General features: G+C 38.0%; 1 protein-coding gene across 4 annotated transcripts in view; it reads right to left on the bottom strand.

Annotated features, from left to right (window-relative positions):
- The window catches only part of CCDC171 (coiled-coil domain containing 171), a 158592-nt gene that overhangs the window by 131321 nt on the left and 9352 nt on the right, over positions 1-17919 (bottom strand). For all 4 annotated transcript variants that reach the window (XM_075527213.1, XM_075527216.1, XM_075527215.1 and 1 more), the window contains exons 4-6: positions 17215-17389; positions 14116-14297; positions 8819-8965 (exon numbers count right to left, since the gene is read on the bottom strand). In XM_075527213.1, the coding sequence (XP_075383328.1) occupies positions 8819-8965; positions 14116-14297; positions 17215-17389 (504 nt within the window). The remainder of the gene's footprint in view (positions 1-8818; positions 8966-14115; positions 14298-17214; positions 17390-17919) is intronic.

Here is a 17919-nt window from a genome sequence, read left to right as displayed (position 1 = left end):
CTCAAATGGAACCCCCTACAACTGTTAGATTTCATCAGTGCCAAGAAGAAAAATAAAAACAGAAGAATAAATAACAGCTTGAGTGAGGGCATCTGCAAGAATGAATAATTGGAGCAATCGCATTCTCCCAAACAGAGCGCATAGGTATCAGTTCTTGGTATAGTTCTTTAAAAGTAGAGTCTATCTCCTTGAGCTGACATGATGGACACTAACTGCAAGGACAAGAGACATGGTCCAAAGGAAACACAAACTCCCAGAAATATAGACACTTCACTCGCAAGAAAATCCTGGGACAATGAGAGAAGAGAGGCAGGAGCAAGCAGACACCTGTAAGAAGTGCCAGCGTATCACTCTTTTGCTGTCTGAAGTAAGAGCAATACCATTTAAAATCAGACATATTTGCAGATGGTTCATTTGCTTGAGTTGTCACAAGTCACCGAAGAATTAACTTATAGAATTAGCATGCCTATAAAAAGGGAAGCACTTGGAAAACTAGTGTTTCAGCTACAGAGATTCCTGATGCTCTCTGGAAGGTGAGAAACAGGCTCCTAATTGCAAGCAGGACAGTGTGTCTAGCCTACTGTAGAAGATAGGCTAGACACTCTTCTACAGTAGGACCCTATGAACCCTAGGCCCTGACCAAAGAAGAGCTAGATGTACCTGACAGGTATCCAATGGAAAGTATTTGAAGACATTCACAACAGTACACACAGGGAAATTAAATTAGAAACTAGAAATCACAAGGTAAGTATCATCTTACAGATCATATCCCCATATAAAGGTATGAAAAAATTGACTTGTTCAAAACTGGGGTTTCTTCACAAGCTTAGGAATCTCAATGCCTTATTCTTGCTTTTAAAGCTCATCTTCTTCTAGAGTTTGATTCTTTAAAGCTTTGCCTCATACCAGTAGTTCATTACACTTTTCATTTTTAAAACCTTGTTTAAATTGGTTCACTGGACCTTCAGAAAACAAAGACCTAGGGAGAGAAATAAAATGTATTTTCATTCAAGACAAGTCATTGTCAGGGACCTGACAGGAACTACCACTAATTTCTTGCATTGCTAGAAGCCAAAGATGAAGAGTGAACTATGTTCTCCTCAAAAGTCTCAGAAGATTACTCAAGTAAACCTTAATCTTCGCTTACCAGTACAAGAAGCTGTCCTACCCGAAAGAGATTCAGATGCTTAAAAAAGCTTGCAGAAAAATTACATATGTAAATGAAGGAAGTCATGTAGATGCTGTCTGTGTCTGGTGGAGCAATGAATCTTTTTCCTGGGTTCTGTGATTTGATTGCTGAAGCTTATGGTTCACCATACATCTAGCAAATTTAAACAAAGTCAGATGCCAGCAAATCAGTGGGAAATTAGTGGGAAAACGAAAACTTCATGAGAGATATCTAACCAGCCATTAGCACATAAGCCTTGCTAAGCAATACAGAGGTATTAAATATAAAGAAATTCAGATTTCGTTAGACTGCTGTAAGGAAAAGAATCTTGGAATTGCTGTTTATCTAAGTGCACATCAGCCACCGAAGTTGCACCTGGATTCCAAGCTGCATCTGAAGTTTTATTTGGGAAGAACACAGCTGCAAAAAACACTATATAGAAAATCTTGTCTGTTTTTCTAGTAAAGGTTCAAACAGGCTCTACTGATACTTATATGCACTTCCCTTCACAGTGAGAAGCTGCATGCTCTACCAGTGAGAATGATCCATTATGCACTCTGTGAGGGCAAGAAAGAAATGTCAGGGATGAGTCTAACCTGTAACACCATAGTAACAATTCCAAAAAGAGAAACGGGATGAGGAGAGGAGTTCTGTGTTCCTGTCTGACAAACAGAAAGACACTGGTACTGGTAATCATGTTAGCCAGGCAAACCTGTTTGAATCGGATGAAATGTGAGAATCAGTATCCTTACTGAACTGTATGTGTCAGAAAACTTCACACAATGCCTGCCTAGAAAGAAGAAGCTGTGTGAAAACAAGTTATAGAGAAAGACTGCAGGCCACAGACATCCAGACCACAGTCTCTCAACTGGGAGTCAAATGGGAATACTTTCTGGTTTAGCTTGGAAAACTTCTTGTCAGGTCCAAGTCACAGAGATCGATCTCAACGATGAATCCAAAAAGTGAGTTCTCCAGTGGTTACAAAGTGTTTGCTTATCCAACATTGAAAGCATCGGTTATTCAACAAGATTCAGTTGCTACTTCCATGCGCACCTAACAGGATATACGAAGGCAGACATCTTAAGTCAGCTACCACACACAAACTCATGGAATCTCCAAAGTTTCCTTAGATATTCAAGCTGAGTCAGTTTCAGCCTTAATTTAAAGAACAAAAGATATCTGAGATCTGTTCCCATGATAGCACAGACAGAATTGTGACTTTTAAGAAATGGCAAATAAAAATGACTAAGCAAACTTCAATGCCAGCCTTAGAACTTGTGGGCAACATGCTATATGTTTACTCTAATCCCTTAAGGTTCAGTCACTTTTTCCAGTGTCCTGTTGCATGTCAATGTTAATGTGGTTTCTAGGAGACATTTTCTGCATGCTAACAGTTTGCAATACCGTTTTCTGAACTAGCCTTTGTAGCTTCCACTTTTCTCAGCCCCTCACGCTTGCTCTAAGTACTGCAATATTTGTGAATATTGGGGCACTCCGTACTGAAAGAGTAATTCAGTATCCTACATTTGTGCAATGCCACAGCCATGAAAATGCAATCGTTCGACATTGCATTTACATCAAAATACCTTTTATCAGGTAAGCAACAAAGAAAACAAGAGGTAAAAGAGAAAAGTACATTTACAACAGTTACTAAGTTTAGATACAGTAATAGAAGTAATTTTTCTCTTCTCTGCTTCTATTTAGACCACTTCTGCAAGATTTTTCAGTTTCATTTTATTAACAAGTTATCAGGATACTCACGCTTCCCCATGGCTGATGTCTAATCCCTATGTGAAATGCTCAGCCAAGACAAAGTTTTATGTGAAAGGGACACACATGTACCTCATATCTGGATCATCATCCACCCACTCTGTTTGTGTGCTTCCATATTCAGATTAAGATCTTACTTCTTCCTACTTAAAAGCATTTCCCTACAACTCATAAATCAGGAGGACAGGTCTAAACACATCTTTGGGACACGTGCTGACCACTTCCACCTAGTGTTAGAAATGCTGATGCCTCTTGATCACGGTAAGGTGGAGCCATCTCCTGTCCGGATAATAAACAACCTTCTAGTAACTATAAAGTTACTTAACTACAAACAGTTCTTAACCACTGAAGTAAATGTTCTTTCAGCCTGACAGAGTGCACTATAAACTCTTCCTCACTATAAACGCTTCCTGTATCTGAAGTCTGGAGTAACATGTCTCATTGACAGAGGAGCCATAGTTGGCCTGCACAACACCAGGTAAACAACTACACTGGCATGGCAGCTACAGGATAAGCCATACACTTGGCTTTAGGTTAAAAAAGAAGTAAAAACAACGAGGACTGCTAAATTGATATAGTTTGTTTGCCTTTGGATAAAGTCCAAGCCCATTCCAATCTGCAACTGAGTTGCAGTTGGTGAACCCATCTGAACTGCTCTCCCTTTCTACAGTACCTTGAGTGGAAAAGACGTCCCTTTTGGTTCTCATGCTCAGTAGGCTGGTAAACTTCTTAACAGTACATGAACTGACACTGTTACTTTATACATGCACATAGACAAGATCAACGTGTGACTTGTTACCTACTCCTGGTGAGGGCTACATAAGACAGTATTCAAACAACCTCGGTCTGATAGTGAGGTAAGACTGAACAGCCTTCGAACTGGACCTGAATAATATGATGACACAGGAGAAGCTCCTCTCAGAGATAAAGTCCATTGTGTCAGTGAGCTTGTCACTGGAGAAACATGAACTTTGGAGCCACCACATAGATACCATTAAGAAAACTGGAGTGCTTAGAGGATATACAAGACAGACACAGTAACTAGAATTCCTAGATGCCAGTTGTGCATTGTGGAGACACTAGGAAGCAGAGGATTAAGTAGGGGTAAGCCATCAAGAAGTGTGTAGTCATAGAAGACAAATGGTACTTTAAAGTTTAACCAGTGGCACTGTTAACTGGCTGAGGAATGTGTCCTGTCTTGCACTGCCTGGAGCTTTTTCAAGTTTTTCTTATGAGAACTATAACTTACTTAACACAGCAGTTCGTGTTGAAATTAATACCAACAAGGAGAAAAAAAAGCAGGCCTGTAGGTTTGGGGGGTTTTTGTTTGTTTTTAGCTGGGACCTAAATTTCATGGTTCGCTCACTTAGATACAGTAAGAAATTTAATACACCCACAGCCTTAAACTATTGCACGTACATATAACTTCTGCAAATACAGAGATGGACCAACACTCAAGTCTTCTTTGCAGTCATCTCCCCATCAGAGCAGCATTACCAAGCTAATACAAGATGACACATTTAGCAGGATATGAAAAGGTCAATATACTTATAGGCAGGGAGCAGGAAAGGCAATGTGAAAGCTAAGGGAATGGTCTTTAAATGGCAACTCAAAGCCTCAGAAGTATGGCAACATACTCCATCTGAGAAATAAAATGGACCAAGTTGTGGGACATTTTTCAGGCCTCATGAGAAAGGCTTAAAAACCTTGAGAGACCTTGAGCTCCAGCTTACTAAGAGTTGGCAGCCTCAAACACATAAAACAAACAACAGAAAATCACTACATTTCTGTGAACAAGACAAAGAATTTGAAATTTATGAAGTAATAATTCTGTTTCTCATGGTAAAATCCACATTCCCCTTTCCTCCACTTTTTGTCAAACAGCTTTCCCACCCAGCTTTTTGGCAGCTAGACACATCACAAGAAACACTACTTTTATATACAAATTGCTCTATATTTCCCAAGAAATCATCTTTCCAGAGCAATGGAGGTACAGGCTAAAATAAAAGACACTGGTTCCAGGAAACGAATTATCATAAATAGTAGTATCTTTATGAGTTCAATACAAATACATCAAGAATTTGTTTGATTACTGAATCTTAGGCTAAAGAGGCATAATGATAATAAGGTTTCCAATCGATATTTTTCTGGTACAGTATGTCTTCTACTTCAGAAGGACTGCATGTCCATACAATGGTACACCACATTGGTATCACTGCAAACTGTAAAGCTAGCAGGTTAGACACTGGCCAACAGCTGTCTTCCAACTGAAGAATCCACAGAAACTTGCTATTATTCTTTCTCTTCATTTCTAATTCCAGAAACGAGAAATGTCCTCTTTTAGACGATGTTCAGAATAATGACTGAAACTAGAATAATATTAAAAAAAAAAAAAAAACACCAACAAAAAAAGGGGGGGACACGACTTTTTTCACCTTCCTTTCTTTATAATATAGTCTATTAGATATAATTCTTCATAAGAGTTCCCTTGTACAAAAAGAAAAAGATTCTAAATTTATCATTCCTTTCTCTACTGAAACACAAATATTTTCCCATGGACTTCTCCCTTATGTCCAGCAGAGGGTAGTAAAGGAACAGCTTTGTGAACTCCAAAAAAGTTCATCCTCATTGCATATCAAGAAGTAGTGTATAACAAATTATTATAAGATTGCCTTTTAATTAGAATTACACTAATCTTCACACAAATCACCTTAAGAAGTTCGCTGCCATCATCAAGAACTTAAGTACACATTTTCTAACCAAATGCCCATTAACACAAGGTACTCTGCATGGAAATCTAAGTAAGACATGTTTCCTGTATCCATCTTCCCACAAAAACAAAATTTCAATCTATAAGCTAAAAATTCCATGAAGAGAGATAAATACAGAGCTATTTCATGAAAAAACATATACCATTCTGTCTGGGGTGTACTACTGGAAGGCTTTTATATCTGAACAGAAATCCATCTCAAATAGTGACATCATAGGCAAAAATAAGAGTTGTATTTAACCACAGCTGGAAGTACAGGACTGGTTAACAGAACTTTATCAATATTTCTAACATGGGTAATACTTATTCCCATACATTGAGGAGTTTTAAATTGACAGCTAGAGCACCACAGAACTTTGTGAGACTAACACCAGATGGGCAGAAACACAAGGAGACTTTGGCACATTGGCACACAGTGAAAACTACTGCCCAGGCTTTAGTGCTCTTCTTGAATGCCTCTTCCCCCATGTATGGGAAGAATTTGGCAACTAAGAATGCGGTCCACAGAAGCAAGCATGCTAGTGAAGCAGCTGTTAAGGCAGAGAGGAGGAAATTCTACTGACCTCAACGTGTTTATATCCCAACAATCTCCAGGCTTCATGCACTTCCTTCTACTTGGGAATGCAGCATGCCCTTTTAAAAGGGCATAGTCCTTTCTTTCAAACATAATTAGAAGGGAAGATTGTGCTCTTTTCCCCTCCTTTATGCAACAAGTCTGTCCTTGAACACTCCCCCATTTCCTTCCCTTACAGACTCCAAGACCAAAGACTTTTTGTGACTTCATGGCTTTTACTATATTAAGATAGTAAATTAGTTATTGGAACTATAGTTATAGTTCCAATAACTGAGCTATAAAGGTGAAGAGCAGCTTATCTGGTCCCTTGGTTGAGGTCTTTCCACTCTGCTTCAGCATGAAGGACAGATAATACCTCTGCCCGATTGAGCTCCAGAAAGTAAGAGAGGAAGAGGAATGACAAATTTATAAATCAAAGAAAGGTTGCAACTAGATTTTAAACTCTGTTAATACTAAACTGTTCCTCAGTATATAATTTTTTGGGGAGAGGATTATGGGTGAGAGAACAACTTAAAATAGAATTTATTAACCTCAGTTTTGAACTTCAGAACGCCTGCAGCCTTTCATGACTACAGAAAAGGCAGAACAAATTTTGCTCCACAAACAGCGATGCAGAGTACTGGTACCTTGTAAGATGCAGATGATGCTGTTGTCACAAACTCTGGAGTTTGAGTCCACTATCCAGTATGAAGTCAACAGTAATCAATACTGCCTACAGTAATCAATATTGAAAGCTTAAAATATCTAGTGCTTTTGCTTCTTAAAGAATAAAGGTGTTTTCAGAGATGCCCATTAGTTAATCTCTCTTTGACTTCCAAGTATAGAATGGGTAAGTTATTACTGTAGGCTCTTTCAGACACTTACATGCAATTTACTTTTGAGATGGTAAAGTGAGATGCAAGCTGACTAAAGCATATGCATTGCAGACTAACTTAGACCTTGTTTTTTTTTAATTCACAGGGACTTGTGCTAATTTGCTTAAACTTTCAAATACAAGAGGTTTCATCACATACTTTCCTTCATCACTGCTTAAATAGCTATACTTGCAACAAGTACCACAACACTGATTTTTCTGTAGTCTGAATATATTATTTTCTCATGACATTATTAAGAGATTCAGTAAGTTGAAAGAATTTAGTAAAAATCAAGCAGCAATGGAAATATCTTAGCTGATCGTGGTTAATAGATAGCATTCCCTAATAAAACCATCTCCAGGGCATAGCAGTTATACATTTCCAAGGAACTAAGTGCTTCCTTTTCAAATTTACAGATGATGAGTACACCCAATCAAAATATTTAGAAAGATCAATAATTTGCTGCCTTGCTTCTCTTCCTTTCAGCTCATGATTCCTATGTTAATATATTAAAAGCCATGAAGTCACAAAAAAGCCCTTGTTCAAGTATTTGGAAGCAAAAATCTTTATTTTTAAAAGGGCTATTGGAACTCCACAGTACGCAGCACTTTCCAACTGGAAGTAATTCTGCCTAGGCCAATATGTGCAGCTCACAATACCTGACAATAGATTCCCTGTAGATCTCTTTGAGGGCACAAAAGTCTACCATGTTGGTCAATAAGTCAGTGTTTTTAGCTGATGAGCTTTGATCTTCCCTGTAGGAATTTTCTTTTGTACTTCATCTTTAATGCAGGGCCCTACCTCCCTAGCAATCAATGCTTTAAACACTTCTTTTGCCTTTAAGGGAAAAATAACAAACACAACTGAAAACTGAATGTCACTTATTCCTTTAAGGGCTCCGAATACCCTGCAAGTGCTAATTCTTTAAAATTCGTTGCAGAAAATATTTAAAGATGCCTTCGGTAGAAAACTTACATGGGGATAAAGAATTATCCATTCACTATGCTTTTCTGCAGTGACAAATGTTCTACCAAGAAAGTCTTGATCCAGACTGTACATACAGATAACACAGTAACTACAAAGCCTATCAGTGGACAAACAAAATGTTGAAACTTCGGAGCAAACTAGCAGTTTAGTAAAAGGAGTACATTTACAAGATACTAGTCTTAAAAGACTTGAGACTTCTCAGCAATGGGTGTCACTCAACAGACAGGCAAACTAAAACTACCTGTAGCATTTAAGTCTAGATAGGAAGAGGCTGCCATAACACCACTGTGATCTTCCAGTATGCTATTCTCTCTGCCTAGCACAACATCTGATGACTTCCTCAGCTCCAGTAGATTCTCCATCACAAATTCGTTAATTCTCAAAATCTGTTCTTAAGCCAAAAAGATAGGAAGATAGACAAATTAAGAGGTTAGGGAAAATGTACAGATTTCCTAAAGTTAGCCTTGTTTTCACGCTTACGTAAACCTTTTCCCATCTGCTGTTCAAACACCAGTCTCAAGTCAGGCACACAGTGGCATTTGCCCGTTCAGCCTTTTCTGCGAAACAGATGTTCAACATTTTGTTAATCCAGTACATAGAATTCACAGCCTAACTGGGAGGTTCCATCACTCAAAAATGAAATTGCTCAGTGTCAGCGCTTGTTGAGACTCATAGCAATTGTCAAAAAGCCTTACTTCAAGTTCTTTTCTAAGTCGCTCCTCTCGTTCAGCACTGTATTCAAGCTCATTGGCCTGGTGCCTAAGCAGTTCAGTACAGCCATTGTGTTCCACCTCCACATCTTTCATTTTCTTGCGTATATTTTGCAGTGCATTATTCTGCTCCTAGACAAAATAAAGCATTAAGAGATACTTTTACTAAAATAAAGTATTATAGTAAAGAGTTCAAAAGAGGAATACTTTGTGAATGGAGACTGCATTAGAATAGGTTATTAAAATCTAACCTGTTAGCACACGTCAACAGAACCATTTACCCAACAGCAGACATGCTCTTCATTGACCACCAGGTAAAATGTGTTGGTTCAAAAATGACTACGAACATGACCTTCTGCGGTAATACTAAAATCAGAGCAAATTCACCACTGGAAATCTTACTCTCTAAAGAGTACAAGGCTGCTCTTCCAATCTCTTCTCTCTCCCAGCTCAATGGCAATGATCGAGAGGGAAACAGTTAAGTGCCTTTGACAAAATGATACATAGGGACAGAAGTTCTATTTTGTTCTGGTTTTAACTGTTAGAACTTGAAATCAAATCAGATATTTTTAGAAATAGTTACTCCCATAGACTAAATCTTCATTTCTGCTATTCTGAGACAGACCTTCTTCTGTCTAGAAACTGAATTACTTTAAAAAATTATCTACATGAACTACTTAGTTCTCAGTAGGAAAAAATAACCAAGCTGTTCCCCACTTCAATTTCTGGGTTCAGAAGCTGAACCAAGCTACAGGCTGGGATAATTACTAACACTACTGGACTCAGCAGCTCTGTGGAGTCACTGTTACAAAATCCACATTCACACAACACCAGGCTCGGAGGAAAGTAGCCAAATAATGAACCCCCAGTAGTCTAGCACATACTTAAGCTGGAGATCCCAGAAGTCTCAAAAAGAATAGCTTTGGTCTAGTGGACAGGAATGAGCTTTTCCGTAACTAGCATCAGAAACAACCTATAAATCCAGTGATTTAGCTGGAGGACCTTTGGAGACCCAATTTGTTAAAATGACTTTCTGTGCAAAACACAGAAAGATTACAGTAAGTCCTCCTGTTCATTTACTCCTATTCAATACCACGGCAAGAGACATTTTGTGAAAATAAACCAGTTTGGCCTGCAAATTCTGCTATTACCCTTACATCACATAATCTTGTCCCTAGAAATTACTAATCATAAGACATCTGCAGAGCAGGGAGGAGGAGGAGGAGAAAATGAATTATTCATATAGAACAATTCTTCGGAAGATTGAAGTCTGACAGAACCATGTTTATACATGAACATCAAAGAAATACAAGTCTTTTCCAAAGTTTAGAAAACGATTTTTAGAAGTTCCTCCAGACTGAAGGTAGAATGTTTTGGCCAATCAAACATGACAATAAGGGAATCACAACTCTTCTACAGTGCTAAGTGTTACCAATTAGTAACTGAAAAAATTAAGTTTATTTTCTCTCTTCTTTAATGCACAGGCACTATGGCGCTATTTTTTGGCATCCTCTGAAAAGATAACAAGGAGCATGCTTTTTAAACCCATGTGAAGAAAAAAAATGGCAACCTCAGTAAATCAAAATATTGCAAAAAAAAGTATACCTGGATATGGACTACATTTAAGCTAATCCCCTAATTTTGCCTGTAATATCAAGCCAATACACAGGTTTCTTCCCATCAGCATGCAGAAACAAAATTTTTAACCATTTTTATAGAAATATACAACTACTCCCACTCTCTCCACACTGGAAAGATACACAGATATTTATCTCTTCAGGTATATCTTCCAAGTTCACAAAAGTGAACTGTGAAAAGCTCACATGACATAAGTAATAGATAGTTGCTGCAAAATACTACATCAAGACTTAAAAACATTTTATACTGGAAATGTAGTTAACATTAGTCAGACTAAAATTGACATGAATACATCAAGCTTGTTACACAAGTCAACATGAATTGTATGATTCCAAAATCTTGAAGAAGTCTCCAAACTTTTCAGACTTGGTATAAGACTGTGCAAGACTATCCCAGTAGTCACCTGCACTTAGAAGGTTCAAAGAGAAACATACTTCACCACGTAAAAAAAATGTGTATATATATATATACACCCATGTATACCTGCATGTCATATACACACTTACTATATATATAACTGCTTATGAAAAACATGGCTTACTTTTTTTAAAGTGTATAAACAACACAATTTCACAAGTAGTCTAAGGAAAAACTAAGTGCTTCTGTGAAGGAATATTATATTCTCACTAACCACAAGGTGATGCTGTTGCACTTACTATTGAACTCCAACATCTTTTATTATGAAGCGGATGGCATGCTAAGCACACCCAACAGAGCACACTACAAACCTGTTAGAAAGCAGAGAGGATTACTTTCCCTCCATATCTTATAGACACATTTCAATAGGTTAAGCTGACTTCATTTCCATGCCTACCTCAGCATTTTCATAGTCACGTTCAGAATTACAGTTCATGAAGTGCAGCTTTTCCAACCAGGATTTGCATACATGCTTAGAATCTCATTTCTATGTACATATTAAGAGCAAAATTAAATCCACTTTATCTAGCTTTCATTTCGTAACTCAGAATAACTAAAAAAGTATTTAAAACAGGCCTGTAAATACACAATGCAAAAGACTGGTACACATCGAAGTCATAATTTATAAACCCAGATCCTTCTGACATTTATCTTCCAATTTTAAATCAATTAAGCTTTCAGGCAACCACTAAGGCAGTCAAGTCCATATTTAAGATTTATTTATGTATTCTTTTATTTGCTGGAAAAGTCCATATTTTACACTTATTTATGTATTTTTAATTTGCTGGAATTTTATAACTATACATAAAACCTGTAACTAGGGTGATGGGCAGGGGAACCGCTACAAAAGCAAAGTGGGAAAACAGAACGTTTTTACTACTGAAAGCAGGTTAGGAGTTGACACCTAGTAGTGAATCATGTTTGCCTTAGGAGTGAACAATTTTCTAGCTTTAATACATTTACCCACCAAACACCTGCCTCTGCAGACCACTTCTACTTCTGAATATACATCCACTGACAGAGAATACAATGTGTTCCAAGCAATCCACTGCTCCTTTTGATCTGAGGCCAAACATCACTTGAGGGAGTGTACGTCTCCAACATTGCTCTTTGTATAGAGTATTAAAACTCACTGAATGTGGCTACTACAAAACACTGTAGAGAACAGAAGACAAGTCCATTGCAAAGTCTCCTCAACCTAACTCAGCCTACTGTTAGCCAGAAGTCAGAACCAATCTCCATTCTTAGCCTGCTTTACGTGGCAACTTAAAAAATAGAACTGTATCTAAAAACAGGTTTCTTCATAGCCTATACCTAACCCTACTTTTTTAAGCATTTACGTTGAATGAAAACTAAATCATGTTTCTGTTGGTTTGAGGCGGCCCTTAGGGTGTCACCTGTCAATCAACTCATATGTTTTTCTCTGAAACCTCCTCTTTCCTTGGCTTTCTTTTTTTTTGTTTCGTTTTGTTTAACTATTCCTTTATGGTTCTCCTAACCGTTCCTTCAAAGCACTGTTCAAGATATCCACAAAATTGGAAATTTTGGGGAAAGGGGAAAGGGGAAAAGGGAAAGGAGGGAACTTCCTTTTTGTTCTTCATTCAGAAAAAATCCTGTTCAGTGGGATCCTTCTCCATTATCAGGGCTCCTGGTCATTAAGATAACAACACAGTGCAACCCCTTTTGCAGCCCATGCACAGAAACACTATGTAGCTACACACTACCTGATTTCTACTTCAGGTCTCATTATTGCACCTCTCTTTCCAGATCTTGCCTTCGAACAACCAGCTGAAGAGTCAGTACACAGTACTTTTGGAATACACATAATTAAGGGATTCTCTCTGCCCTGTTTTTTTAAGACCTGCTCCTACAGGTGCCGTATAGAACCTGACCAACAGCACCATAACGTAGTACAGCAGGTAGGTTTGCTGTCAGAACTTGGCTATCAAGCTGCCAGGTAAGGATTGTTTCATGTCATTTGGGAAGACTGTTTGGCACCGTCGCAGGCTTGGACCTGACCAGGCGGGAAGAAAGCAGGGCTAATTTTCTACTGCTTGACCAATGCCCAGACCAACTGAGACAAGTCTGCCACATCTTAAAAGGAGCTATAAAAGAAGAAAATAGGAATATAAAAAAAGAAAAAGTCTCCCAGAATAAAAGAAAGTGTATCTCTTACTAGCAATCTGTTCTCTGCATACATCATGCATATGAGTACATGGCTATCAGCCTTAACAGAGCCTCTGCACTACACTTCTTTAAAAGCATAAAGGATAACTATAGCTGAATACATTCTCAGTTTTCCTCAGATGCTATTATTACATTGCTAAGATAGAACATAATTCAATTGTCAATTAAAAAGATTAAAATTATTAAATTATAGTTGTGTAATTTGTGTCCCTGTGGAGCAGGTAAAAGTTGGGTATGTTAACTTAGCGTTTTCACAGCATAATACTACTAGTAGAATTCTTTGAAACATAATCCAGTTTTGAATAGCTTGACTGTATAAAAGAAGTGTAAAAAAGTTCATCTTTCTAATTATTTTTTACACATTTTACATCTACAGGATTTACACATACCAGTGCACCTCAACTTTGAAAATTACTTTTTTTGTGAAATACGATGAAATTAATTCTCCGAAGAATAAAAACCCACAGGCTAAAATAGATTATAAGGCCATCTCTTAGTATTAAATGTGGGGGTTTTTTTCTAACCAAACAGCAGAATTTCCAACGGTCATTTTTCACATGTGGCATGGAGTGAGTAATGTACAATGCACAGCTGGAAATCCCATCATCACCATTTGGGTTCCCTGACAGTGTGTAGTCTCCGTATTACATAACTGATTTTCATGTTCACAGGCTATTAGATGTCACAGTGGGGGAGGTAAAAGGGAAATGGAGTCAGAAGCTAGGTGTTGGGTGTCCCTGATTTTACTAACTCAGCTTTGCACGACAGTGCAAATGGGCCTCACTACCACTGTGCACTGGTAACTTGGTTTAGCTGTTTACCATGAAAATCAGCCACAACACATTTCATCAAAGCAAGAAAGACTATGACACAGTAAGTGTAACTTTATAAAGCTATATTATTCAGAAATATTCTGCCATATTTAGCTATTTGGGGGATTTTTTCCCTAAACTAGAAAAAAACCCACCCACCACACACGTTGCACCAAAAAGGTTCCAGCCATCATCTCATGCAACTTTCCAGCTACTAATACATCATACCTGCAAAACACTTTCTAGTTTGGTTCTTTCCTTAAGAAGCAATTCATATTCACTGTTGCAAGTTCTGCGGATATCATCGTTCTCACTTGCAAGTCTTTCCTGTTGTTCTTTCCACTTCTGCTGAGCAATATGAAATGTTTTCTCAACCTCTGCCACCTTCTGCTGAAGTTTTTCATTCAATACTATTGTTTACAGAAAAAGAGAAAGAAAGAAGACAAGTAGCACTGCAAAGCATGCTCTGAAAAAAAAGGTATAATCATCGTCAGTTCTTCTGTGTATTGTGATATCCAGTGGAACGTTGGAACATTAGCACCTCCAGCACCGGAAAGCACCACCTTCACTACAAGGAAACAATCAAATTTTGTGTTCCTATACCATCTTTCACACAAGGACATAGGAATGCTTTAGAGATTTTTATAAATTAAAACTCTTCTCCTCTGGGAAAAGAATAAAAACCTGAGATAACTCTTTAAAGTAAGGTCTCTATAGCATCGAGGACTTAATTTCAGATTTCTACAACTTTTGGCCAGCTTATTTCCAAATGCCTATTTGATATAAACATTAGTCAGTATCAGTTAATTTTGAGCTCAGTTTAAGTGACAGCAAAGATAGGCACCTGCCCCATGAAAGGGACTATAGGAAAACTTAAGGCAGGTTGGGCTAGCAAGGAAAGGCTTAGCTTTTCCAAGGAAATTTACTGCTACTCAAGAGATTTAAATCTTCAGCCCATCAAATGCCCTGAGATAGTGGAAGGTTGTAGATATTCTTCTGCGAAAGCTTAAATGCCACGGAAACCTTCATTATCTATGCCTATTTATTTAAGCAGTTTGACTAGGATCTTTGCTTTACTTTACAAACTGGCTTTCAGATTTGTATCAGCTTTTTATTTTTCTGAATACAACTAGCAACATTGGCATTTAAGTGATCATCGCTTTCTAACTTATTTTTATTTCAAATTCATGCCAGTTTTCTGAAATTTCTTCCCAGTCAGAGAAGTATAAAATGAACAGAAGAGACACTTAAAACAACGTAGAGAATCAGTGGACACAATGATGGGAAAGGACTGTCAGACAGCAGAAAGTCAAGCCTCACTGAGAACAGCAGAAAAACAATTTGGAGGAAATACTGAAGAGGACAAGCCGCAAATGAGGCTTTCTGTCCAAGGAGCTAAGTCTGGGTCGCATCATAGCACCAAATGAGGTGAGGAAGGCTCCAAGTGACCAACAAAAACAAGCGGTAAGTTATAAACTGCAAAATATTTGAGAAGCAACACCATGATGATTTGACTTCTTTAGCATCTGTCACAGAAAAAAAAAAGTTTGAGGAATTTCAACCAGTGTAATTTACTGCCAATCAACAGACTTCTAATTACTGATTCTGGTATAGAAAGAAACTAACACAGAAACTAACACACACACACACACACATTTAGGAAAACATCCCTTGCCTCTGCAAAACCTCTCCTACCACCTTTTTGTCCTCCAGTCCCCTCACCACCCGTTAGACCAGTCCCTTCAGGGAGGTGACAGGCAGCGCAGCAGACTGGGGTCACTGTCCTGTGGTTCCATCAGCAACAGTCCCTTTTGAGTCCTGCCTCTCGGTGCCTGCATGGGCGGTCATTACTTTGGCCCCAGCCCCTGCTCAGGCTGCTGCTCTGCTCCTACCTCTCCTCCTGTTTCTTTTTTCCCTCTTCTTCTTTTTCTCTTCCTCTTGGCATTTACCACCCTTTCTGAAACACATTTTGGCAGAGGCAGCATGCACTCTCCAGTAGGCAGTCTGGCAAATGGTGGTGGGTGGGTTGGCCCGTTGTGGGGCTGGCCAGGACCAGCTCCAGGCAGACCCAGACCTCTTTCCTCCCACACAGGTTGCCCTGCAGACCCACACCCACCACCACCACCTGCCAGCTGTGCCCAATACAGCAGCCAATGAGTTTTCTAAATCATAAAGTGAATCACAAAATGAGATTTAATGTATTTCAAAATACACACACACACTACTCACTTCTAAACTGGCAAGCTAACTTGCAGTAAAATGAGCATGCACAGAAAGAAACACAGCTTTCCTCTAAGTGAGAAACTAGCAGTTCAAGTCTTCAGCTTGCAATCGCAGGTGAACTTCCAAAGGGGAAAAAAAATGCCTTCTTCCAGTTTGCAATCCATAAAATTTTTTTTTTAGGTGTTCTCCAAAGGATTGAAAAGTTCAGCTTTCTAATTACCTTAAAAACACCTGGTACTTTAAGTATTTGCAAGTTTCCAAGTCTCCTTCCATTCTTGAAAGCATAAAATCTCCACGAGGAGTGCTCTAAACTCTTCATGGAATATCAAAGGTTCAGCAAACTCATAAATGCATCTCCTGTACTAGATTAAAAAGGTATCATACTTACTTAGGTAATTAAAAATGCACCTTACTTACTTGTAAGAATGAGAAAGATCTCTCTCTCTCTGTTGAGAAGGATCAAGGAAATCTGAGTTTCTGAATACAAAACTAGTAGGAAAAAATGTCTAGGTAAAAACTTTCCCTTCCACATACTATTGTCACAACACACATGTTCCATTACCTATAAAAAGAGAAACAAGGATGATGAGAAGAAAAGAAACCAGACAAGAGCAGTGAAAAGCTTGAAACCTTTGAAAAGAAGAAAGAAAGAAGCAGTACAATGAGAACTTCTGGAAAAAAGTTGTTGGAAATAGTGCAAACAAATGAACAAGAATAGACTTTTTCTTTTCTTTTCTGTTTTTCCCCTGAAATGCAAAAGGAAGAACTGCTGAACATAGCGATAACCAGGATGTGGAGAGAGCCACCATGATTACAATCCTGTACAAGGACAGCAGTGAAAGAGGGAACAACAGAAGGTAAGAGGCAAGAGGAAAAAGGGTTGATAGGTTTAGCACATTAGTTTTAATTCACACATTAGATAGCAAGAGTTTTGTAAACTCTTATGAGTTTACAAAAGCAGATGGATAAGAGATGGGAAAGAGAAGAGAGATCCAAGAAAAACAACAATAACTAGAAAATGTAATTAAGTCACTGCTTCTCATTGGCCTTCCTGACTTGAAACTGACTTAGCCTTTGTTCTGCGTTTGCTTTTTTGAAACTTACCTTGAAGTTCCACAAGTTTGGTTTTTGCATCACGTAACTCCTCTTCTGCAGCATATGTTTTCAGACGCGCATCTTTTCTGGCAATGGCCAATTCATACTCCAGACTTTGTCTAACAGCCTCTCCTTTCTCAATTTCCAACCGTAATTTGACTATCTGGCTTTCATAGTTGGACAGCTAGAAAATAAATTTGTTTCAGAAAACTGGCAACAATGCTGCTTTGAAAAAATGCAACATGTTACAGAAATAAACCTACAGAATATTTTTAAAAGATATTTTGAATTGCATTTACAGCTGCCTTCTTATTCCACTTGAATTTGAAATATAGTCTTGCAAATGCACATTTATGCAGATTTTAAGTACTTTTACTATTTTTTTTATGCAAACTGTCCCTACTCCTAAATGAATTTCATGTACCTTAAACATACCCCTCCATTTTTCCAAAAATACACTACCTTAAAAAAATAAAAGTCATAATACTGTCATCTTCCTGCACCTCAAAGGAAAAACTGCAGCAACAGAAACATTATATTCCATAGGCAATTGTCTGGTAACTTTCTTTAAATTAACACTTAGAAAAACAGTCATGTTGGGATGCTAAACTATCAGACCACTAATAACTCACAAGTATACGTATGAACGTAAAATTCAGTCCAATAATGTTCAGTAGTCAAACAATGCTATTAAATTTAAAAGACAACAAACTA

Source organism: Mycteria americana, chromosome Z (assembly GCF_035582795.1).
Source record: "Mycteria americana isolate JAX WOST 10 ecotype Jacksonville Zoo and Gardens chromosome Z, USCA_MyAme_1.0, whole genome shotgun sequence".
NCBI lineage: Eukaryota > Metazoa > Chordata > Aves > Ciconiiformes > Ciconiidae > Mycteria > Mycteria americana.
This window is presented reverse-complemented; position numbering and strand designations above follow the sequence as displayed.